Genomic DNA, 26,419 nt, shown 5'->3' with positions numbered 1-26,419 from the left:
CAATATTTGTGTAAACTTTAATCTCCTTACAGTAGAAACATACACAGTCCAAGCCAAAAGTAGTGTAACAACTTTACAGCAAAGCTTACCAGTAAAATGCAAAAGTAGTTTGTATCAAATTCTTAAAAAACTGTGCACTTTCTCAAACTTAACTTTGTTCAGCACATCGTTTTGATTTATATATAATAAGGCATTAATTCTATAAGAATCATTTACTATATCCCAAAATCGCATGACCTAGGTGTAACACTCTATAGCCTGATACCATTTTTGTTCCTTTCGATATTTACAGATTTAATCTACCTGCACTGACATGGAGCACAGAAGCACTAAGAACAAATACAAGCTTTGCCAGTAATAGGTTCACATTGAAAAAGTTACATAGAAAAAAAATTAGCTCAATTATGCATTGCAATAGCTTGGGTCTGCTGCAGCCATGACTGTAGTTTTAGAATAATTTTCCCTTTCTTGTGCTTCCTCACTTCCAGTAGTATTTTGGTCTTTCAAAATGCAGAACTGAACCTGCTCTGAACCTGAAGGAACTGGAAGTGGGCCCCATTTCTACCAGCTATCCAAAATTTGGTTTTCTCCTCCTCCCCAGAAGACAGTTCTTAAGATTCTTTGAAATTTAAATCTTCTATAAAAGGCATCGCTTAAGTCATTCTAGCTACTATGTACAGAAATGGCTCAGGCAATTAAGTAAGTCCACCTTGTCATTAGTCAACAGAAGTATAATTACTGTAGCTGTAAAGGAGGTATCTAGTGTTCCAGAATACGTGAGTTTAATTATGGTGAGAGCTTCCTCAATTCTATTTACATGACAACTTCAGGCTCAATGTTAAACAGCAAGTCATCATTTCCTCGTCGAACTTCAAGTAGTAGAGGTGATTCATTCATCACAGCCTCCTGCAGGTCACTGGAGGTCATCAAAGGACGCCCATTGACTTTCACAATAATATCTCCATCCTGGATCCCTCCTCTGCGAAGACAAGAAGAAAGAGACAGTAAGTATGCATTCTATGTAGAGAAAAAGTATAAAAGCTATTCACCACCTCTTCTGCTGATGTGATAAATTGTCACTTGTTTTTGTTTCCATTGAAGGGAAATCCTACCCTTTTGACTGCAAAAGAGTAACGAGTAGTACTTGCTAAATGCAAAATCAGGTTTGGGTTTTTTCACTGAGGATTTCCTTCTAAAACAGCAAAAACTATGAGTCTAACTTTCTCTTTGACTTCCACAAAACTACAGCAAAGGAGAAACAGAAAATACTTTTATCCATGATTGACTCACTTCACTCCATCCATTATAAGATCATGCTTTTATGTCTCCAGTATTTATTTCAACCATTGGAAATTAAACTCCTCTCAAAATTTCAAGACAAGTAGAGTGCATCAGCTGAAGTACTAGCAAATTATTTCTCTCTTGCTGTTCAAATGTAATCCAGAATAGTTTCTTTCGTTACTTTTTCATCTTTTTAATACTTCCTAAAATAATTTTTAGATACATTTTATTTATTTTGCAACTGTTCTGTCAAATAGTCTCTTCCTCTAAGATGAAGCATTATCTCAGATAACAGCTCTGTCAGTCTTATGTGAATGTTATCCTGTCTCCTGTTTAAACTTAATCCAAATTTCTATTTATTAATATTCAGTATACCTTACAAAAATAAAATTTGTCCATGGTATTTGGGGTGCCTCAAGTTGCACCAGGGGAGGTTTGGATTGGATATTAGGAAATATTTCTTCACGGAAAGGGTTTTCAAGCACTGGAAGAGATTGAGCAGGGAAGTGCTTGAGTCACCACCCCTAGAGGTATTTAAAGAGGTGTAGATGTGGCATTAGGGACATGAGTGGTGGCCTTGACAGTGTTGCATTAACAGTTGGACTTAATGATCTTAAGGGTCATTTCCAATCTAAACAATTCCATGATTTAAACAGCTCTGATATTGAAATATTTCACTTTTGTAGATTTGAGTAGAATCTTAGCACAAATATTTTAAACCTAAGGGCACAATTTTTAATTGTTTAAATACAGATCAAGACTGGTATGAGAAACTGCTTAAATATAAATAGAAATATTACCTTATTCGTATCTATTTGGAGATACAAACATGGTGAAGAAAATAATGTGCTCTACATACCTATGAGAAGGTGAGTTTGGAACAACTTCGTGTACATAAATTCCACTTCTGACATCAGGAAAATCAGCATTGTTGTGCTTCAGTTCTTCCACCAAGCTAAAAGAAGAAAACGTCACTGATTACGCCACACAAGAAGAAGCATTCAAACACTTTTATTTATTTATTCTTAAATTTTTTGTGATAAAAGAGGAAAGACTTAACAATTAACTGTTTGCCCCTTGTTCTGTGATGAAAATGTAGGGTATTTGAATTTGGATTTAAACAAGTTACATAGATTTTGCGAGAATCAAAACTACTTAATGGTCTCATACATCTTCTGTAACAATCTGACTTTTGCTCTCTGTAGCAGTAGCACAGAGGGCCCTGTACATGAGCAGAAGGACAGGAGCACTCCCTGTTCTAGGTGTGTACAGGGAGAAAAGACATTTCTGCCCAAAGAGTTAAGGTTGGTGATGGGGCAGAAATTTGCTAACTATTTTGCTTCTTTTATTTTGCAAGTTGTTCCTAATTTGTCTTTATCTAGAACAACAGAACTTTTGATAATTTCAGCCATCAGATAGATCAGAACTAGGAAAGTTTTCCAAGGAAACTTCAGTTTCCTCAAGTTTTCTTCAGGAATTGTTTGTGCATCCCTTTCTAATGAAAGAAGACAGGAACCGGCTGCAAAATAAAGGCTCTACAAACATCCCCTCATTTCAGAGTTGATGACATCATTTCAGGTCTGTGTACAGCGTGGGTTAAAACCCATTTCTAAAAACAAAAGGGTTTAGAACAAGGATGGATTACTCTGCTGTCTGCCATGAAAAACTGGGGTCCTCAAGATGGAAAGCAAACTAAAATGGCTGCAAAGATTCCTCTTCACTTGACTGTACTCAGGAAGCTAACAATTAAATGACTAAAGCAAACACACAAAGGGAAGTAGTCTTTTTCTGAGAAAAAGGCCTGCAGACACCTTACACGGCTTCATTACACGCCAAAAAAGCCGTAAAATCTCAGTGTTCACTTCACAATTACTCAAAGGAACATTCTGAATTTCCTTCCGTGATGTTCATGCCATTACACTGATTCATTCCAGCTGAGGATCTGACCCTTCAGGGAAGACTGCAAGAGTGTAACCCGATAAACAAAAATGGCTTCACTGCAAACCCAGCTGGAAATTGTCTTGTTTAATTTCATAGTCAACTGCCACACTGGAAATGTGCCTACTGCTGGGAAAGAACACCAGCATAAGAGCCCTCGTTTGTTATCCCAGAATATATCTGGGTAATGGCAAGGCACAAAGCACTGTGAGAGACAACAGACAGTAAAGAAGTGGAGGAGGGTGTCCATATTCTGGCTTTGTTAACATGGAGGTGTGGAGCTTTAGTTCAGCATTTTAACTGGAGAAAGTAGTTGCTAATGGTTAGGCACCAAATCTTACATCACATGGCCTTCACTGATAAAACTAAACCCAAACTATCCCCCCGTCAGCTGATCTGTCATTGGCACTCACAGTCACCTGAAAGCAGCAGCTTGTTTAAATGTCACCTAAAACCTGGTATAACTCCAGACCTCCGCATCATGAGCCAAAATCTGTGTTCAGGCTCTTCCTAATTTCCCTCAGCTGTGAACATGGCATCCACCACTATCAGTGTTTACAGAATTTTCAAGTCTCAGAACACAGATTTCACCAACATCATTAAAACATTTGCAGACTTCCTAGAAACTAACGACCACTTCTGGATTCTCTGGAGATTTGTAATGAAAGCTGAATGAAGTTCTGAGCCACTACTGACCACATCTTGTATGCATGATCATACGTTTTAAGATACTTACGCAGGTGTTATTGTCAGCATTCTGATGCCAATGAAACGTTTCTTCCCATCTGAAAGTAACACAGAGGATATTTAAGAAATTTAGCCAAACACTGACAAAAATAACTACTCTGATGACCTAAAATATCTGAAAATTAAAACAGGATGTATCATCTTAACAAAGCTAAACAAAATCATAAGCATCTACACTGAGGTAACTTTTTAAACTCTGGTTAGCCTTGGTGTACAGAATGACAATCCCTCTCCCTGGAAGTGAAGGTAAGAGAAAAGCTCTTTACACTCTGTGAGAATTTTTCATTCAAGAAATTCAGGAAATTCCTGTGATCTAGTATCACATGTTTTCAGCAAACGGAAAATTTCATAACCTACCACCATTTAATCTGAAACTTGTCAAGACAATTTAATCATATGCTGTTCTCATTAAAATGTAGAAATGAGATTTAAAGAAATTTAAATTTCCACCTTTCTGAGACAGGACAACCTAAAGACTCACACTGATTGTAACGCAAATGGCTTGCTATTCTCACCCCAAAGAACGAAAAGCAAGATTAAAAAAACCCAACACGTAGATCTTAGCCAAAATGATCACAAAAATGCTTGGAGGGCTGGAGCACCTCGGCTTTGAGGAATGGATGAAAGAGTTGGCACTGATCAGCCTGGAGAAGAGAAGGTTCCAGAGATACCTTATTGAGGCCTTCCAGTACTTAGAGGGGACTTATATGAAATGGGGACAAACATTTTACAGGGCCCGTTGTAACAGGATGAGGAATAATGATTTTAAATTAAAAGCGGGGAGACAGAGGCTAGATATAAGGAAGAAATTTTTTATGATGAGAGTGGTAAAACAATGGAACACTGCCCAGAGAAGTGGTAGATGTCCCACTCTGCAAACATTCAGGGTCAGGCTGGATGGGGCTCTAAGCAACCTGATCTAGCTAAAGGCATCGCTGACCATTACAGGGGGGTTGGACTGGATGACCTTTAAAAGTCCCTTCCAATACAAACTATTCTATAATTAGCCAGGACTCTAATTTTAAATGGTGAAAACTCACTCCTTTAGGCAGAACACCACATTTCTGTAGTTGGCTTTTAGTAGTCATAATATTGCACAGCTGTCCTATGAAAAAAAATGCATTTTTTTACTTATGACTTCCTGAAATGAGTGCTCCAGTACTTAGTTACATCCGGTATGAAACAATATTTCCCCTTACTTGTTCCAGCACAAGTACTTCACAAGATCTTTGAGTTTCTCCAGGTTTTCATGTGAGGAAAAAGATGATGTACATGGACTCCTCCAACTCTTATTCTTTCCAAGAAAAATACTCCTAAGTAAAGGAACTAGTTCTGAATCTTATGCATGTCCAATATTCCCATCAGGATCACTGAAAATGTTGACTACACTGGATTTACTACACTCTACACAATCTTACATCTGTAACTGTCATCCCTGCTTTCCTCTGAAATGTTCTGTCTCCTTTCTATTTTGAACTGAAACTATTAAGATCCAAATCAGCTATTGTGAGAGTGTCATGAAGTCCAGTTACTCAAAATCAAAGTCTCAAGAGGGCCATGAACTAGCTCATACTGCTTCTCTAGTCTGCATGGCATACATATAAGTTTTCACTTTTTAAAAATATCCAAACGTGATAATTATCCCATCTGAAGATAATCCCCTGGCCCCTGCTATGTGGATAGTTAAATGATGATAATTAAATGTGCCCTTCAAAAGGCACATCAGTGACAGACTCTCTAATGACAGTTCTCTGCATTAAACAAATTGCTGTTGGTCATTGCTTCTGTTATACAGAAACACGCAGAAGCACAAAGGATACTCTGGGGGCTGAGATAGGAATGTTCCCGTGAAAGAAAAATGAAAAATGAAAGAAGGGACAAAGGAAATTAATTTGGAACAAACAAACCAGCAAGAATGAAAAACTACAGCAGAAATGCTGCTGAGTCAAAGGGAATTATTTCTCCAGTGCCTAATGATACATGTAAACATAAGGTTTTAGGGAAAAAAAATAAATCTAGTAACTAAAGATTTCAAAACTAAAAGTCTCATTCTATCTTCATCTTTTGGGTATTATTTCACCCCTGTTCATGCGTTAAAATTCAAAAAGGCCTTCTGTCCTCTCTCTGTACTAAGTTTACCACACTGCAAGTAGCAGTTGCACAAAGTAAAACTAACATCTGTGAGCTATGAGTTACTTTAGCAGCAATCATGAGGCAGAATGAAAAATAATTAGGAGAACGGGAATAAAGTGAGGTTTTACAACTGATGTACTAAGAAGTACATCACAAGTGTGCAGTCCCAGCAGTAGTTAAAAGAAGGTTTGTATGTTAGAAAAATCAGGTTGAGCAAATGCGAAACCATTGTGGCTTAAAGTTGGAGCAGAGCACAGCAGAGAGAGATACTCAAATCTCATTTAATTTTGTAAACACCAGGCCAGATTAAATACCAGTTCCAAAGGTAAAAAGTCAAGCAAACCAACCTCAACCACTAGTTTAAACGTAAATCTGTTTTGTGTTAATAGAAAGTCACAAGCAGCTAACCCCAAGTATCTAGAGCTGGTTCACTGTTTACAGAGATTTGTTCCACAGTATGGAAAGCATTTGTTTTACTGTTAAACTTTATTTATTGATCTTGTAACAGTAGAGATACAAACCTGACAGATAAACACCAGCTGAAGGCAAGAGTGTTTATGGCTTATAAACCATGGCAAAAAGAACTGATAAATCCAAACTAAGGGGTCATCTACTCAAACTCTTATGGGCAAGAGTAACTCTGGCACAGGAGTATCCTCCTTGCAGTTGATTTCAGCGGCACCAAGATTTCACCAAGATTTATAAGTGAAGAAATGGATCCTGTGCTTTTTATTCAAGTGGCATGTAAAACTCCTGTTTCTCTGCTCTTTACTTTTGCACTTGAAGCTCATCTTGCAGATTGCATGAGCAGTCCTGAAAGCATGTAAGATGTTCCACTGCCAAACAGAAACCGAGGACAGCTCAAGTCTATAACGTGAACTGTGTGCAGTATGCCTTTTATAAGAACTGTATGGTTGAATTTAATCAGTAGTCTGAATCTATATTCAGCAAGCCTCCTAAGCAGCCCCTGTGATTATTGGTAATAATTATCAGTAATAATCATCCAAATACACAGATAAGCATATAGTTCAATCACAACTAACACAGTGTCCTGAGGATGTAAATGAGGATTCACCAAAACGATTTGTTGGAGGTGGCCAATGCAGAACTCCCCCATTTCTCCTTGCCCATCTGAAACAAGGTTTATTCTTTTTCTGCAAACATAATATAAGAGGCCAGGTTGACCTCTTGGGCTGAATTTTCTTTTTAATATTTTGTCAAGTTCCTAACTTATTCTCTTCCATTCTAAATGATACAAGTTTAAACACTTTCTAGTTTTACTGTTTTGCTCAAGTCTAAACTAGGAATAGATGATAGAGCCAAAACTGAAAGTAAGAAATTTTTACAGGATACTAACAAAAGACACTGGAGTAAAAGAATCAGTCAATGCTTAAGGATAAATGACTTCCAGAGGTAAAGACAGAGTACACAGCTGGTTACAACTGAGATATAGATGGACACACTTCATGCACTAGTTTAGAAATTCCTAACTATGAAAGGAGGATAAACTCAAAATTAGTACAGGCTTTCAGAACATTCAACAGACAAAATCTCTATGCAGTGTGGTAAATCTTTGGTAGAAAATACATTAGGTATTATTATGTATTACAGATGCATTAGGTAATATCAAATGTTTAGATAACAATAGTCAGGGCAAATATTTCATTCAAATGCCATCCTCTCCTTTCCCCCCTCTCTGCTTCTGTACTTTAGTAGATCAGATATTTACAGAAATGTACAATGGATAGGACTTTAAAGAATTTAGTTATATTTTATATAAAACTGATAATTATCTGATCTCCAGAGTAAATCTGGAAAGAGGGGTATCCTAAGGGAATTTTATCATCTTCAGGCAATATGGTATTAAGAGTAATATGGTAATATCCTTAAGCTTCTTCCTATGACTTAACTGTACCATAAGGGAAGATTCCAGTGAAACTACTGTAATATAATTGGAGCAAAACAAGACATAAAGAAAATCCCAAAAATTCTTCTTCACAAACTCATTATGCCAAGAAATAACAAATATACAATAAACCTGAAAATTATTAGTAAAGGCCTAAAAATTACAAACTAAGGCTCAAATATATGGTGAAAATATCTCTATGCATCAAGAGAAGCATTGATTTTAAATTACTTTTAAACAGCTGTTCTGCCTGTAGCCTAAAGGTACAAGAGGTAATTCAGAGAAGCAAAATAAATAAATAACAAAACCCACTATGTTAAAATTGCAGTGACAGTCTCACTGACACTAAGAGAAAGTGTGAATCCTTTTGATTAGGTGATAATGTGAATGATTAAAAAAAAAAAACCTAAAAATCTGTATGTTACAATCACAATATAAACTTGAATATTCCACAATGTTTTTTCTTGGGGCTCCATAGGCAAAGTTATCTCTGGGCCCTTAGCTGGGTTCAGCAGGCACATCATTTTGCAGAGGCAAAGGTGCCTGAAGGAGCAAGATAGTTGATTTCAGTGGTATCTCTAACCTTCACTGACTTTCCAGCCCATTACGAGGAACCCACTGGTAGATGGTGGGCTTTCTGCTCAAGGCTTGTGTTTGTGCCTCTAAGGCCATTCCTGCAGGATGAGCCACTGCTCCTCCCTGGTTTAGGATGAGAAGTTTGGTTTTGAAGGGTAACCACTAATGGTACAGACCTGTTTGTTTCAGAAGCCAACAATCAGTTAGTAAACTGGGTGAATAAACAGGCCTTTTGACTTGTTGGCCAACAAATTATGTCAGCTAATTTGAAATGTACTTTTCAGCACATAATTAACAACTTCTTTAATCTACACCTCCAATAACTCCCCTCAAATCAACAGTGAAAACAACATAATTTGTGGAATTAAGCAAAACACAGTTGAGGGGACTCATCAGAATTGTGATGGTCTCATATATACAAGGAGATGCATAACTTTAAAACCTCTAACTAAGGGAAGTTTCTGAAATAACAATCTGAAAGAACACAGCGGAGAATGGTGTGGGGAAACAACCCTGGCATCAGGAACTGGATGAACTCAGGAGAAGACAAAATTAATAGCAAAAAGATTCAAGAGAAGAAGCAGCAGCCAACACTCATGATAAAAGATGAGTAGTAGGGTGTGGACAGATAAATTGGCAAGCAAAAGAGCAAGCAAGATTTGGCCTGCATGCAGCATTACTAGATCAGCTTCAGCTGTGCAGCATTTACTGTGACACCTAGAACAGGGTGACAGATACAATGCAGGCACATAAAAAAAGTCCTGAGTACTGCAGTTGTCAGTTGCCAGCATATTTAGATTTATATGCTCTTTGGTGCAGAGGCCATTCTTTTTTTTCTGTTTCTCTCCCATCTTCCCATGTATTTCCTCACAAATTAGTACACAGCCCTTCTTGCACCAGGGTCTGAGAGTCTATCATAATATAGTACTGTCATAGATGACCATGTTAAAATAAAGATCGGGTTTTACTGACAAGGCACACACTACACTCCATCTGTGGACAGGTGTTTATAAAGGTTTTCACCTTATTCTCCACAGTACACCTTAATCTCCTTTTTCCTTGGACAATAAATAAAAGAAGACTCCTCCATCAAGGCATCATCTGTTCTCAAGACCATTTGAGACAGTAATGACTCATCTGTGTCCCCACTATCCTCAGAGGCCCTATTTCCCAGATTTATACAGATACTGTCTGCTCCTTGGGTGTTTGAGTAATAACATGTCTCTCCCACCTCTGTGAAATTGTTTTCTATTTCCAAGTCTGTGGTGCTCTATACTGTAAAATGATGCTGATCCTTTCAGTAATAGGATCCCAGAACCCTGTCTTTTGGCACTTCACCAGGATCAGGATGATAATTGGAAGATGTCATTGTTTCTTGCAGACTTTACCTTTACTTTGCTTGTCTTGTGACTCTGTGAGAAACTGAGTGATACGGTCTGAAGGAATAGCAAAAGAAATTCCAGCTGTGACCTTCAAAGTGTTAATCCCAATAACTTCACCATCCTGTTGAGAGACAACACCCAATTAATTTGCTCTTAAGTGACAGGGTTCAGCTCACTGCCTAGCATTTCACGTTAAAAGCTTGCATAAGAAATTTTGGAGTGTTGTAATCACTCCAGAAATAAACATTACTTGTAAGGGAGGATCTGGGCTCTGATTCATTATCCATTTTGCATTTAACTGGGATGGCCAGAGAGATTACAGTACAGTTTGTTCATCCAAGGACCACTCAGCAAGAGTGCTCTCTACTACCACTACAGCCACAGTTCACTGACCTGCAAAACCAGTGCTGGTTTAAAGGCATCTATTTTAAAATAGTTGTGCAGGTTAGGTCTCATCTTTGTTGTGCATCCCAGGTTTCACAGTGTGAATGAGCACAACTGCTCATACCACATCCCATATTCCTCATTGCTGTGTAAAATTTCCTCTAGTCTATGGGGAAATGTTGTTTTCCTATGGTGTATGAACTGAGACCTAATTTGTGTAGTTTGCACTGGCTTCATTAGCTTGAGCAAATGGAAGCTGGTATGACCTATGAATCTCTCCAAAAGAACATTCTCCCACTTATTTCAAACTAGCTTGAAACTAAACAAACCAACCAACCAACAAAACCAATTCACATGGACTTACCAGGTTAACTAGAGGTCCTCCAGAGTTTCCATACTGTAAAAATGACATAAGGGAACAATAAATTAGTGCTTCACTATAGGAAATGCAATTCTAATTTCCATCAGTATTTTGTTTGTAGGTAAATTAAAGAGAGGAGGTCATTTCTTAGGCAGCACTGATGGACACAATATTGATCACAGAAGATTACAGGTAGGTTTTACCCCACCCATTCCTCAGCTCTTATCATTAGAATTATTTTCATTTCATAAACAAGCCTTGAGTTAGGATCTACAACTTACCACTCCAAGTAGTTAGACCATAAGTTTAAGAAGAGTTATTAAATAGCTAAAAACTAGTATTTTGATTCTTCTGGAAACTGTCAGAACAAGGTTTTGAAATAATTAATTGTTATTTAAAGTTATATTTCAGTGAGATGCTCGTACAGTTTTATTCATCACTTTGGTTTGTAACCCTGGCAGTCTCTCACTCTCCACTGGAGAAGAATGCAGTTTTTTCATACTTAATCACAGCATATTGCTATGAGGTAGCTAGTACATAAGGATTGATTTAGTAACCACAGATATGCAACCCTCTCTAGGGACGGCATGTAGCAGCTCTGAGCAGCCCAAAATTGCCTAATACCTAATGCCTTTCAAAGGAAACATGCAACAGGACCACAGGAAATGAGCTGGGGAAGTTGCTTGTCCATCTTCATTGGCTCAACAAGTTTGTTTTTGAGTGAGGCCAGAGTTTTCAAGCAGGTTTGCTGAACAGCCAAGAGCAGCAACTTACCAGTCAAAAGAAACAAAAGCTAAGTGATGTATGACAGCAATGTGAGACACAAACTGTTTATGCTTAGATAGCCCTGTGCAAATCTTATAGATTCTCAGGAAAATAAACCAGACAAAGTTTATAAAATAGCTTCAAATTTCAAATTTAAACAAACAGATTGGTTCCTTATATAGTACCTCTCCACTGATCAGAGGCTGTACACTTGATTTTTATGTCTGAATGACACAAAGGAACCAAGATAATGAATTTCAGCCTTCCTCAGCACATCATCTTTCATTCACTTGTCTTCTGCTTGAAGGATGTGATAATGAAAGAACAGCACATACAATATAGCTCCATCTAGGAACATATGGCCCTATTTTCTCCTGCCCCATGTTCCTGCTGTCCCAGCATTTCGCAGAAGGCAGCTGCATGCACATTCCTGCAGGAAAGTCTTGGCTGAGCCACAGGAATGCTCTGAATAGACCAGCTCTCAAACTCCTCCCATTCTCAAGAGAAAACCAGTGTATTAGCTAAGCACAAAGCATCCTTATGCCAGGGACCATCTTCATATTTTGTGGTCTCAGATGGCAAAGCAATTCAAGCATATTGCCATTATCCTCACCTCCTCTGCTATCACACTCTTCCTTTGGTCTAGCGCTGACACACTTTGCTATCCTTGACTAAACCTGCCCATTAGCTTTGGAGAGCAGTGAATGCCTAAGTATACATACTAGGAAGGAGTCTGAGCTTGAAAAATGTGTATAATCAAGAAGTCAAGAATTCCATGTTCTAATTCTGTCTCTGCCACCAATTCAGTGTGTGCTCCCAGGTTACCCATCTTGCCTAAGTTTTCCTAGTCTCCTTAAATAATTGAAGAGAGTAATTCTAATTAAATGTCTGAAGAGGTTCAGTTCCTGGATCATACAACGTTTTTTGAAAAAGTTCACTTTTATGTCATATCTTAGCACAAAAAAATAATTGCACTCTTTTATCCCCCTATACAATTTCTCTCAAGTCTGTGACAATAACCATTTGCGAAGCACTTTGTAATGTCAAATGCTGTGTTATGATATGTCAAATTTGAGATTGAGTCCAACAAATATATCTTGAAAATATTTTCCTTTCAATGTATAACAGATTTAAACTATAACATTTCAGGCTATTTTCTACCCCAGACGTGCATGCAGTGCTCTCCTTAGAATTAGCACAAGTCAAATACACACCCAAGGACTTCACTTAAGCTCTCTGGATTCCTCCAGGTTGCTCTGAAGGGTCATTATTTTAATGAATTTCTACATGACATGCAGTGCTAGGACCCTTAATTCCAAACTGTATCTCAGTCTTTACGTTATTTCACATCTGGATTCTTACTTGGAGTATGTGATGTGCAGAGGGAAAAGAGGAATAGCAATAAGAAAACCCCAGCCCTTTAATTAAGTTCTTACCTGGTTGTCCTGTTACTAAATTGAAGCAGATAGTATCAATTTGATTACTCCATCTGGTTCTAATGTATGGAGATGAAAGAAACTTTGGCTCTGTTCTACAACTTGCTTGGCCAGAGCAACTCAGCAAGCAGAGAGAGAAACGTATTAATTTACTGTTGGTTGATACAACCATGTGTTACTGCACAAGATCTACAGAATGAGAAGGGTCTGTCCTATGCAATGTCTCAACAGACAATCTCAAAGAGGGTAGTTTTATTTGTCATACCTTTCACAGCACATCTTATAGACACTGCATAGTCTCTTATAAAAAGAAGAGTCTATCACTGATTTTAAACGAAACTGCTTTTATTTAGTGGATTCATCTTTCAAAGTAGGCATTTCCATACTGAATTGGTGGGGAAGGATGTAAAGGGAAACTCATCACATGCCTAGTACTTACATTAATAATAGCATCTGTCTGAATGTAATCCATGTCTGAGTCCCGCAGGCCGAGTTCTTTGCCATCTCGCTGAGCAGTGCTGACAATACCTGTTGTCACAGTGTTCTGTAAGGCAAATGGACTTCCAATTGCCACCACAAATTCTCCTGGTCTCAGGTCAGCAGACTGTCCCAGTAACAATACTGGTAGTTTTTTCTTAAATGAATGCAGAAAGAAAGAAATATGCATTAGTTTATACTTGAAAATAACCTAATTGGGAAGACTAAAAACTAGCAACAAGTTAGCAACATACACTTTCCACTACATTAATGAAAGAGCCACTCCCTATTATATACCCAAAGCATATGCCAGGAGTGTTGCTGCTTTAAATTGTCTTCAGAAACAAACAGTTAGCAGTAGTTCCTTGCAATTTCACTCAGGAAAAAAAAGCCATCAAGATTCTGAAAGAGATTTCCCCATTTTCAGCAGATTGTTCCCTCCTCCTCCTAAAAACAGCATACAAAACAGCTGTTGATCAGCCTGCCTCTCTCTCTCCACTATGCACCACCCTGCAGTCCTTGCATATTGGCACAAAGGTAGAAGGATTAGCCAAAATAGCCTGGGTCTTCAGGTAAAGATAGCAGAATTTTGCCACATATGAAATGAGCTGCATTTTTTTTTTTTTTTTTTTTTTTTTTTTTTTTTTTTTTTTTTTAGTTTTTAGCAGTTTCTAGCATAGAAGACAAAGTAATTTAATTTTAAGATATGAAATATTTCCAGGCCTGGAAATTGTTTCCCACAGATATGTTTCCAGGCAATCCCTAAACATATATTCCAGCCAATTGCTCTGTACTAAACAAACCTGAAATAGAGTTGCCAAATGAAGTCATTCATCTCTTTATGCCACTCACCTTAGGATGAATCTTTATTGTTGCAATGTCAGATTTCTTGTCAATGTCTTTGATGGTTGCTTCGTAGGTATCTCCATCCTGTAGCTGCACTTTCAATTGTTGTCTCCCTGATATTGCATTGGTGCTTGACACCACGTGGGCATTGGTCACAATTAAACCAGAATCAGACATAATAAACCCAGATCCACTGGAAAGCGGGACATTTCGACCAAAGAGAGGGTGCCTGTACAAAAAGCAAGTAATTGTATGTCATAAGGGAAACACGAGAGAAGATTGCATTAGACCTCATTTAACACCTGTCACCCTGAGAAACAACAAAGCATTTGATGGTGAATTTTACAACCCTTACAAAAATTAAATTAAAAAAAAAATTACAAAAAAAGGATCCTCTACTGAAAATTGTGACTTCTTTTAGTCAGTCAGGGATATGGGAACTGAGGTTTACAGAAAACCAGCAGGGTTCTTTTCCTTTGGTTTCCAATTCTGTCTATAGGCTTCCTTACACAGAGGCTAGGTGACCAAAAAAAAAGAAGCAGGAGCCCATCTGATCCCAGTAGTTGCTGTTTTTATACGAAAAAGAAAACAATGACAGGAAATAATCGGTCTGACAAATGGACTGATCCTCTACTGGGAAAAGGGAAGAGGAAGAAGGACAAAGGCATAAAAGGAAGAAGTGAGGTCTAAGAGGATCATGATGCCCAAGCGTAGACTGGCAGGAAAAAGCAAACCAAAGGGAAAATTATTTTGGAGGACAAGAGGACTAGAAATGTGAAAGAAAGAAATGAAAAAGACTAGCAATGGGTAGAACCTGGTGGGAAACAACATGTTCTGCAACACAGACACTTAAAAAAACTTTATAAACTGTCTAAAGTACTATGACTTTTCTCTCTGAACAACTGCAGTAATGGCCTCAGATTTGATGGCAGAACAGAAAGTGCCTGGGTAGAAAATAAAAAAAAGGCCCACAAATTCTTCTTTCTTCCAAGATGTGGTCCATACTAGGATATTGTTGGAAAGTTCTGGCCTATTCAGCAGTAAAGAATCGGAGCCAATCCCAGGAAGACATATCACAATTAGTGCCCAGGATTAGTGCTGGACAAACATCTACTTACAGGAAAAGTACAAACAATCTTAACTACATAGGAAAAGGTCTTAAACACCTGCAGGTGTAACATTGTTTCAAAAGACCAGTCACCATGTGCATAAAGCTATGCCTCCAAAAACATGATTTTCTTGATTTTGCATATTAAAAAAGTCTATAAAAATTCTCCAAGAAATTCTTAGGCCTATGCAAAGTCAGAGTACTCCAGGCAGAAAGACATTCAGGTAATGGAGTACATGTAATATTTGCAGTAATTTGTTCTGACAGCAGGTTGTTTTTAGCACTCTCATTTAAACCTGCCTCCCAGGTTGTTTTGAGCACTCAACGCTGAACTTGCCACCTCAGCTCCAGCTTCAGTACACTGAATATTGGTATGTTCTAGTCAGCAAATTTAGCACTTTTTTTTCCCCTATCAGAAGTAATTTCTGTGTTTAGATAGGTTACATCTGGTCAACATTCTACCTCCTACTGCTCTCCCTGCCAAAATAAAATCACCTCTCATTAAAAGTAGTATAAGCAACAAAGAGCTATGTTTTTCCAGCTTACCTTCTGGATTATTTTTTTTTTATTTAAACTGAGATGACAATACAACAAGCAACAGATGGGAGTGAAGGCTGAAGAGATGATGAAATTTCAACGATGAAATACAATTATTTCAGGGTAGACTGTATGAAAAGTACTGTAAAGACTGTTAACCCAATAAAATAGATCTACTGCATAGGAACAAAACACACAAATGTGTGGTTCTCTGGATAAATGAGCCTGCTGTAATGTTTCAGAGTATTTTGTAAACATCACAAATTCAAAAGGAAAATTACTACATTGAAAAAACTTTGTAGACCTTTGTTGAACAATGGAACTAAAACAAAAGGAATGGAAAGTGTTACCTGAGGAAAAGTTCAATGTGAACAACTGCAGGTGCAATCTTTTCCACCACATCTGCTATGAAGTTGAATTTGTATCTTGGGCTGTTGGACTGTAGGTGACCTATACTAGCAGAAAGAATTGGATATGTTAATAAGACAATACCTTTTTTTAGCAAGGAGGGGAGATAAAGCTGCCTTGAATTGGTCAGTTTCTCCTACTAGAACAGTTTCCAAACAGGTATTGGAAAAGGAATCAAAGTCATTAAGATTGTTCAAAACTTATCCAGCATTTTGTTTGATCCTGAGAAAATTAAACATCAGCATAACTTAGCTATAAATTCTTAACTTAGCTGTAAGTTCTTTGACTTTTCTTAAAGTCTACAAGCCCTTTCTCAAGCATTTTTCTCAGCACAACTACTAACTACTATCCAAAACACACAGGATCGTAGGATAGGTAAGGTTGGAAAGGACCTCAGGAGGTCTCTAGTTCTACCTCCTGCCCAAAGCTGTGTCAGCTACAAAGGCAAACCAGGCTGCTCAAGGGCTCTGTCCAGCTAGGATTTGCAAAATCTTGCCAAGGATGGAAACTCCAGAAACTCTAGGAAACTTGTCCCACTGCTTCACTGTCCCCTGTGACGTAAAAGCTTTTCTTATGGCTACTCTGAATCTCTCTTGTTGAGACTCATGTTTCAACTTGTGCCCATTATTTCTCATTCTCTTACTATGCATCACTGTAAAGGGCCTGGCTTCATCTTCCTAGTAACCTCATGAGTACAGGGAGGCTGCTGTTAGGTCATCCTGGAGCTTTCTCTTCTCCAGGCTGAACAAGCACAGTACACTCAGCTTTTTCTCACAGGAGATATGTCCAGTCCCCCCAGCCATCCTCATGCCCTTCTCCTGAACTCCATTTTCTCAATGCCTTTCTTATATTGAGGGATCAAAACTGGATGCAGTATTGTATATGTGGTCTAACAAGTGCTGAGTAATACAGCCGCAGCATTTGGGAGCCACATTTAAAACCCAAGTTCTAATTTTTTTGAAGTAGACACATTAGAAACCTACTGCAAATCATAACCTTTGCCCCTAAAAAGTTTTGCAAATTCACATTTAAGCTACCCCATGCAGCTGGGCCTAGCAATAGATTACTAAAAGTTTTTACAAAAGCCAGTGTGGTACTACATTAAGCAGCACTACACAAAGCATTTATGAATAGTGAATATAATTGTGTGGAATGAAGATTTTACAGAGGAGAAAAAAGCTCACAGTATCCTGGCTTCTAATATCTAAACATCCTGGATTCTAACATCACAACATCCTAAAGTAACTGCTTGTGCTAGAATGTCCTACTTTCTGCAATCCCTAATACACAGGGACATATCACCACATATGTTAAACATATGACAGGGGACATATTACCACACTCAAATAGCAGTCTTTCATGTTTACAGTCTGATGCTTTAAAATTAAATATGGGGTCTAGGGAAGGGTGTAAACAAGTTGTAACCAGGTACAGCAATAACATTTTTGACTTTTTCAAATCTCGTACAACAGCACATGTTTATCCCAGGAGATACACTTCTTTTTCTGCCATTTAGTCAGGAAAAAGAGGCTCCAAATTCTCATTTCTAAATATTATCAACCCTTCGGAAGTGATGCTTTGCACTATCATGATTTACTCTAAGTTCAACTCACGCTGAAGGATGAATTTACTCCACAGTAGCTCTTGCATACAAAGTCAAGACCTGGTCTTAGAGATTTGAGATTTGCCTACTTCTAGGTCACATAACATAACAATGAGTGCAGATACAGATTCTGTCTTAAGAAAGTATATACTTTTCTTTCATCAGCTGCCCCTTTAGCCAAGTCTTTAAAAAGAAAGCAGGTAGGAGGCATCAACCAGAAAGTAAAGATGAAAAGAGAGAAATGTTTGAGTTCTCACGCGTTTTCACAGTCTGTGTAATTTTAATTCTCTGATCGTTCTGAGCAATCCTTATCTACAGTTGCTTTATGACCATTAAACCTTGTAACTTGTAAATTATTTAGGACAAATATAAAGATTACAGCACAATGGAGTCTAACCTATTGACAAAAAAGATGTGCCACTGGTCTATTCTATTATTTGAATGAATTTATTAGATAGAGGGTGACAGAAAACTGTTATAATTCCTCCAATCTCTCAGGAAGCTTTCACTGGAAAGTGTCAGAGGACCTTTGAAGTCAGTTAAGTGCAAGACCTTACATTACCACAGGAAGCAAAAGACCTAAAGCAAAGACAGGAACTTAATGGAATGGACCCAGCACTGGTACAAAAGAAGAAAGTATTGAAGAAACCAGATCAAGACAATTAGGCATTTCTTCACAGAAGTCTGAGTTCTTTTTCCTGTTACTGGATATGGGATTTACTTCTGAAGGGAAAGAAACCATGCTTACATTTAGCAAGCTAAATTTATATGATACAGAATAAACAAAAGGAACAGCTTGGCAAGACTAGATTCAGCCCATTATTTTTATGTACATTCTCACGCATTCTGAAAAATCCCTCTAACCAACTGAATATGCTTGTTTTAGTACTTAGTTTAAAAGAGACATTGCAAACAGGAATCACAGAGGACAGTCAAATGTAAGCACAATATACTGTTATTTATTTTGCTTACTAGGCCACTGAAGATTTATCTTACCTTCAGTTCACAAGCAGCTTCCCTGATTATGCAGTATATCCTTTGAAGTCTACTAACATGACTTTGAACACTTGCATATACAACAAGTGGTCCCTGACAGGATATAACATTACCATCACATTTTTCTTAATAGACATGACCATGCATCAATGAAAGACAGTTGGATAGACCCTCAGCTGATAAACTAGCATGGAACTGGGGGAAAAACAACGATGAATGCAGGCTTTCAGCTGGTGTAAATCAGCATAGCTCTATGTGAGTCAGGGCAACTAAACCCCTTTGCATCTGCTGAGTGCTGAACTGTTCTTCCCATGCCAAATTGTTACAGCACTGCACATGGCCAAAAGCAGAGGAAGATGCCTGCCAAAGAACTCAGTTTTGCATCACTCCTGACTAGCCACAGGTAAACATCGTGGGTGGCAGTGGCTTTCCAGGTAGGATTTGGGGAGGCAGAGAGAAAGTGTCTGAAAGATGCAGTCGATAAATGTAAGCATGGAAAGAGATGAAGGAAATAAAATGCAGCATACAGAGAAGAGACTGTAAAACTGAAACAAAGCTTGTCTTCTTTTCATACCACAGTGAAAACATTTCTCAGTCTGAGCAGAAGTCCAGAACCTCCCTGCTCTGGTCAGAAGACAAGAATACTCAAACTTGAAAGTAAATCCAAATCTGCACTATATATTAAAGAGAAACCTGAAACAAAGGAGGATCAAGAATTAACAGAGACTCAAACTTTGTATGAAAGATGTGGCTGAAGATCTACTGGTCTGATTAGAAATGAACTGTTCTCATTATGTTCTGGTGGAGAACAAATACTGGTGAAAACTGACTTACAAAGTTGAGATGCCTTCATGGAAGCTGATCTTTCTTGGATCAATTTGTGCAAGCTGGAAGGGATCAGAACCTTTAAACACATTATATGATGTGCCAGGACCTCAAACTATGGACTTGGAAGATGTAACTGCAGACTCACATTTACTCTCACATATGCAGCCCTATTTAAGGGAACTGAAGTGTTGGTTATTATTACTAGGATTTTAATGCATAATTATTACACTGACGGTTTTAATCAGCAGTTCTCAATACACTTCAAAACGGAGGAATTGCAGCCTGAGAAACGGAAGAATGAAGCAACATACAACACTGTATACACTGTATAAGGTCACCCTGAATACAAATGTTACAACTGTAGTACTAGAATTAGTAGTAGCAGAATCTCTCCTTTAATTTGCATTAGTTGGTAGACACTAGCTGCTGCTACTGTTCTTACTAAAATATAAAATTAAATATGTATCTCCCTACATACACATTCCTGCTGCCTTGTGGAGCCCCACACAGCTCTTGGATCTCTGCTGGGTTGATCATGTAACAGCTCTGAGTTCACAGCACCTTTGCAGATTTTGACCAATTTACCCCCTGAAATTTGCCACATAGTTTTTCAAAGGTCCCTCAACAACATGTATTGTTTTCAATGGTATTACTGAATGTTCAAAATCATCTCAAACTAACCACAGTTAATTTGTCTTGGCAAGAAGACATAATTTAATCCAATTAACCATCTGTTGTATAACCAAGATATCAAAGGTGCTGCAACCAGGTTGTACTTGAAACAAACCCAAACTTATACTGTATGAGTCTTTAGCTGTCTAAAGATTTCTTAGTCAAAAGAACTAGATTTCCCCAATCTGCTCCATAGCCAAAAATCACCCAGATTTTCAGCCCACTTGAACTTTGATCCTATCATTTCAATTAAGCTATTAGATCTTCAGGTCTCCAGTTCCTTTCACAAAACACTCAAAATCCAGATTTTGATATAAGTGCATAAAGAGGAGATAAAGATTTTCAGCCTATTTTGTAAAGAGTGATCTTACATTTCCAGTTCTGTGGGTTCCAACCACACTGGATTTGCATGGCTAAACTCAAGTGTCTGTCACGTAGGAGTATCCTTATTATCAGCTTAAGATTTTTCCTGGATAGTGACGTTATCTATAGGCTATGAGTTCATTCAATAGTGTTTTATTTACTTTACTTATTGGGACAATAGACCCACTCCAATCTCATTAACACTGCTGTAAAACCAGGAACAACTCCAACAAATCTGTAGTTAACCTAGTATGAAAAGAGCTGGAAAAAAATTTCAGCAGAAATAATCATCATAATCCCACTGAAGACAATAAACCTGGACCAATTTACATTTGCAAAAGACTGAACATTTCTGAATATCTGCCAACTTAGTCTCTGTAGAATTAAATCAAATCACATTCACTGCTTTCTTAAAGACAATACATTGTATTACAATCCACAATTTTATACTCATTAAGAATTTGTGAGCCTGGGAAACTCATTCTTTTAAGGCTATTTCCCCATCCCCCTTTTAAAACCAGCTTCAGAAAAGATCTGTGCGTTCAGCAAAATTATTATGTCTAAGGGTGGAGTGCAACCTGGCAGATCTGATCACCAGGGATAAACACTGTCCCTACTGTGCTTTCATGGAAAGAAATGAAAGACAAATAAAAGATTATGATGTCTCTGCTTAAAAAGCAGAAACATCTGCTGGAAACATAGGTTCATGGGCAGCTTTTCTGATGAATTCAGCATTAAGATCAAGTTGCATAGCTGTGCACTGACCATAAAGCCTTGGTGAGTTTAATGCCACATTATGGTTCAGGCAACTTGTTTATACAATGGATGTCTACCGTGCACAGATGAAAACAATCTGGTGAACCAACACCAAAGTGGCTTTCTCGTGCAATGCAGCAATCACAAGGGCCAGACAGAGACAGACTGGCACAAGCCTTCCAGCATAGACACCTCACTGACTTTACATGCTTGTTATTCCTCCTTCCCAAGTGAATCTCAAAGAGATGAAACGAGAACATCTCTCTCCCGTTAGCTATCCTATACAAAGCAGTGAAGTTCTATACTCTAAATTATATACCAAATACGGTGTAATATTCATCCTCACCTGCAGGAACTCAAACTTAACTCAGACATAGTGAAAACAAGCAGTACAGGAATGTGACTAAAGTTTGGTTTTCCAGCTAATACCTTGCAGAGCATTTCCCTAAATACAGCTGCAGGCAGCTGCAAGGCTTTGATGACAATAACACCAGTAGAAGACTTCAATATCTCTTACTGGGCCAACTTCTTAAAAATGCAAGTAATTGTATACTAAGTTGTTCCTCTCTATCTTCAAGGTTACGTATGGGCACACTCCAAACACCCCATGCACAACCGTGTGCAATGACTCTGCTTATGCATTAACTGTATTTCAAACATTTCTCTTAGAAAAATGAACTTTTAGGATCGTATCTTGCAAAGATTTGACTGACATGGGTGAGACTTCACATCATGACCACTTTCTAAATGACTTCAGTTTAACAGTGCAGAGGACAGAAACCAGCAAACGATCAGTGTCAAATCCAGCCTCAAAGGTTTTCTAATCAATCTCTCAGTTTCCTTGTTCCACTGACAAAATAGCACTCAAAAAAAAAAAATAAATTTGCTTCCTCATCTTAGGTAAGAAAATACAACTTTTTTGACATTTAAACTCTCTTCACAGAAACTATTAGCGAAATAACATTGCAGGGAATTCTTAACTGTACTAAGAAAGTTGTACTGAAAGATCAAAAGTAGCCCTTTGTGCAAAAAACTGAGTCTGACATAAATTGATTGTAGATTGCAGGTGACCAAGTGAATTCTTCGAGTGAGGAGTTTGACACTTTAATAGATCAATACGTGTCATTGTTAAACTTGCTCCCCTAAGAAACAGGGCTCTGTATGAACGAGTCTTTGATTAGAGGTTGTCCTCCAAAAATATTTAGTGTTGAAGCAGGGGGAAAAAAACCAGTATTTGTAGCATGGAGTTTAACTTCACTCTGGAGTTCTGCATGCTGTTCCTATCAGTATCTCTGAGAAGACCTTGGGTCTGTTCATAAGATGAACTGTGTGAGTTTTCAGGGCACAGGCATGTTGAAGAACACCAACTATGGAGCTCCTGTACCTTCATGCAGTATGTACCTCCTTTAGTTCATTGTATGCAGAACTTGGAATTTGGCATGGTGTTCTTCAAGCTAATCCGGGACTTCAACAACGAAAAAACCATTTTAAATGTCAATTTTGGAATTATCACTCCATCACCCTGGGCACCTCTTTCCTCCCTTCCTTCCTGCATCCTTTACTAGTCCTTTTTAATGCATCCTTGTTCACCAGACTCCTGTCACTAGGAAACCACAGCGAAGTTTCTCAGCCACTCTTGGTTCATCACAGCCAGATTCCAACTTAGCATCAACACAGGCAACTGGAAAAAGGACAGGAGGAGATACTTCAGAAGCCACTCCTCAGGGCCAGTGCACGTTCTAAAAAGGGCCCGAGTCATACTGATGGAGGCTTCCATTATCCAAAATTGTTTTAGTATATGGATGGTTAAGTAAAACTGGCTTTACTTCATAACTAGCTTATCCCTTCAAACTGAGTCATCTGAGGCCAGATTTCTCTCAAGAACAGGGAAAAGACAGAAACTTGACAGCAATTTTAAACTGTCAACTTTCTTCCAAGCCTCTCATTACAGCCACTGCATGTTATTGTTGGGTTTTTTTTTAAATACCATAATTGAGTTCTATTCCTGGCTCAACCACCAACTCAGTCTGACCTTGGGCAAGACACTCAGTTTCTTTGAGCTTCAGTTTGTGCAGCTGTAGAACTGAATAAAAAAAATTAAAATTTAACAGAGAACCAGATGCTTCATCTAAGCTGAGGTTTTCTGGGACAAAAAATAAAGCCAAAATAAAGTGAAAACTAAAATAGTTGCTTGAAAAAAAAACATGCTACCTCTGCCTCACGGCTCCAAATTCCTAAGCCTATTAACAGTAGATACAGGAGGATTTCTTAAAGAAAGTGTCATATATACCAAATGCCAAGGACTCAGTAAGCCCTCAGATGCAGACTAGCTCACTCATTTTGGTTAAACATTCTGATTATTTCACATGGATCAGTTCCAGCCAAGTTTTAGGAGTACTAAAGCTAATGGATTCCTATGCGAAAAGGAACAGGCAAAACCCAATTTATAACTACAAAATACTAGAGGGACTGATCATTGCAGCTGCAGGCTGGCATTTGGGGCAATTCTTGGCTCTGGTAAGATACTCCTAAAGCAACTCTAGGAATACCCCCTCTTTGAACTGGTTTACCTTGTCTCAATAGCAGGATGTATGAAAGGTCCCCTGTTCACAGAAAGGCTACAACAGTAGCCCTATTCCCTCTGATCCCTCCCAATAATTTTGGCCAGTTTGCCTTGAATAAACAGGATGGTTAGTAGTTCACCAGACAAAAGCGAAACACCAATGCATGTTTTAGAACTCCATTACACACAAAACTTCTCTTTCCAGGAACTCTATGAGAAAGGTAGCAATAGCAAATCCTTAAAATAACATATAAATAAGTACATGGAAAGACTCTGGGAGCATTAACACTTCCATAAAGAGACACATTTTAATGCTAGAAAGAAATTAATAACTTAAATGATTACTAAACTTTCCAAAGTTAAATCATCAAGCCTGAAGTTGCCATAGTATCTCACAGTATTTGAGCAAAGGCCTCAGTACTTTACTACAAACAGACCATGTGATATCCTGACTGTCAATATTTTTATACTGTAAAAGAGGTTCTGAGGCATTTTTTCCCCACTTAAGACTCTACAAGACTATAAAACCTTTCTGTGAAGAAGACAAACCAGGTGAGACACTATTGTTTAGGTGGTTTATATACTATTCGGTGCTTTTTCTGTCCTGATTGGTTTTTAGAGGCATTTCCTGCCTAGTGATGTCTGTCAGGTGAATCTGATTAACACCCCCACCACCAAGGTGATTGAGTGATAATTCCAAAATTGACATTTAAGGATGGCCCAGGAGCACAAGTGTTCCTGGGTCCCCGCTCCTGCCACCAAAGGGTAATCGAGGATGTGTTTGCTGTGGGTCTGCTGTACAACCTTCATGGGCCATGCCACCCAACACCTCAGCTGTCACCACCAACACGATGAACAAAGCTGACACTGGCAGGATGAGAACAAGCTTGTACTGCTGCCCTGCCAGCGTGTTCTGGCCTTTAGAAGGGGAGACGGCTGAGGATGTGGGCGCTGTGCTGCCCAGGCAGCTGAACACCCTCCATCCCTCTGGCTCCCGTGCTGTCAAGTGTGTTCACCTCTTCTCACAGGTGCACTGCAGCAGCAACCTGCACGTCACCAAGACATCCACAGCCATGCTACCGAGGAGAAACCTTCCCAAACCCAGCCCAAGCCCACACTGAGGACTGAGGAGAAGGACTTTGTTCAGAAAGGACCTGAGCACCCATTCTGCACACCGCAGCTCACTGGTGTCATGGGCAGCTGGGTGTGGTGCCACGTCCTTGGAGCTTCTTACGGTCCCTACAGCCGCCCAGTCTTCCCAGGCCACTGAAAATCACGATTTTTCTTACCCTGGAAGCCAGCTCTCCCCCGCGCCGCCCAGCCACCCACCCGCCCACCACAGGTCCCACCATGCTCCTACCCGATTCACAGGCTCCCTTCTGGACCTGGGCGACGGCGGGCAGCCCGTGCTGCAGCGCCTTGCGGCTCACCGCCTTCAGGTGGCAGATGTTGTCGTAGGTCCGGCCGTCGCTGCCGCACACCTGGGCGCTGAGCTTGCACTGGCACACGCCCTTGGCGAAGCGCTTGCCCATGGGGTAGCGGCAGTCGAGGCTGTCCCCGCACGGCGGGTCCTCCTTGCGGCCGCAGGAGTCCCCCTCGCCCGCGGCGCAGATGAGGCAGCAGCCGCAGCGGTCGGGGACGTACCCGCTGGGGCAGCTGGGGCTGGGGCACTTGGACACATCGCAGCGGGCCGGGCACTTGGCGCGGGCGGCCGGGAGCTCCGCGGCGTGCGGGCCGGCGCTGAGGGACAGCAGGAGCAGCGGGCTCAGCAGCGACACCCGCATCCTCGGCGGGGACAGCGGCGGCGAAGCACGGGGTGCGAGCCCGCCCGGCCCCGGGGCAGGAGGCGGGAAGGTGCGATGGCGGCGCGGCGAGGGAAGGGGCGGCCGGGCTTTGCGCACACACGGGCGGGACAGCGTCTTCTGCCCCGGGCAGCGCTTCTGCGGGCGGAGCGGGGAAGGAGCAGCGGGCGGAGGGCAGGAGGCGGGAGCACAGAGCCGGTCCGTGCGAAGCTCCCCGGGACTAGCTGGCAGGGCTGAGGCGCCGGGCCATGACCAGCTGCCGGTGAGCGCCGTCCCCAGGCGGCCGCGGGGCTCAGTGAGGGCGGCAGCGGGCAGGGCCGCGGGCTTTTATGTGGGACGGGCCCGCGGCCGCCGCCTCCAGCAGCTCCAGCCGGAGCGGGAGCTCCGCGGCGGGGAGGGCGGACAGGCTCCACCCCGGGCGGGACGGAAGGACAGACGGACGGGAGGGCTCGGTCCCCTGGGCTGGGTGCTGCGGGGCAGAGCCGCCCTTCTGCACGTAAATCACCGCCGCGAGCGGGGAGAGCCCCAGGATGAGGTGGGCTATGGACATC

General features: G+C 40.0%; 1 protein-coding gene across 1 annotated transcript; it reads right to left on the bottom strand.

Moving 5' to 3' along the window:
* On the bottom strand, positions 1–26,149 carry HTRA3 (HtrA serine peptidase 3). Its single transcript, XM_051798378.1, has 9 exons — positions 25,427–26,149; positions 16,228–16,327; positions 14,239–14,461; positions 13,349–13,543; positions 10,712–10,744; positions 9,970–10,084; positions 3,956–4,004; positions 2,141–2,236; positions 1–979 (listed from the first exon to the last, which is right to left on the bottom strand). Exons 1-9 carry the CDS (start codon positions 25,848–25,850, stop codon positions 814–816), a joined length of 1,401 nt encoding a protein of 466 aa, XP_051654338.1. The 5' UTR covers positions 25,851–26,149; the 3' UTR covers positions 1–813.
* Positions 26,150–26,419: the final 270 nt, after the last annotated feature.

Source organism: Manacus candei, unplaced genomic scaffold (genome assembly GCF_025592945.1).
Source record: "Manacus candei isolate 608988 ecotype Guabito, Panama unplaced genomic scaffold, ASM2559294v1 h1tg000048l, whole genome shotgun sequence".
NCBI classification, from domain to species: Eukaryota; Metazoa; Chordata; class Aves; order Passeriformes; family Pipridae; genus Manacus; species Manacus candei.
Note: the sequence above shows the minus strand (reverse complement) of the source record. Positions and strands in the feature narration are given on the sequence as shown.

Bases quoted from the DNA above. Each gene is read 5' to 3' on its own strand.
- HTRA3 (XM_051798378.1), bottom strand. From the start codon at position 25,850: ATGCGGGTGTCGCTGCTGAGCCCGCTGCTCCTGCTGTCCCTCAGCGCC. The intron at 16,328-25,426 runs GTAGGAGCATGG...CTGCTAGTATAG, and splicing joins GAAGGGAGCCTGTGAATCGG to GTCACCTACAGTCCAACAGC. The intron at 4,005-9,969 runs GTAAAGTCTGCA...TGTTACTTTCAG, and splicing joins ACAAGACAAGCAAAGTAAAG to ATGGGAAGAAACGTTTCATT.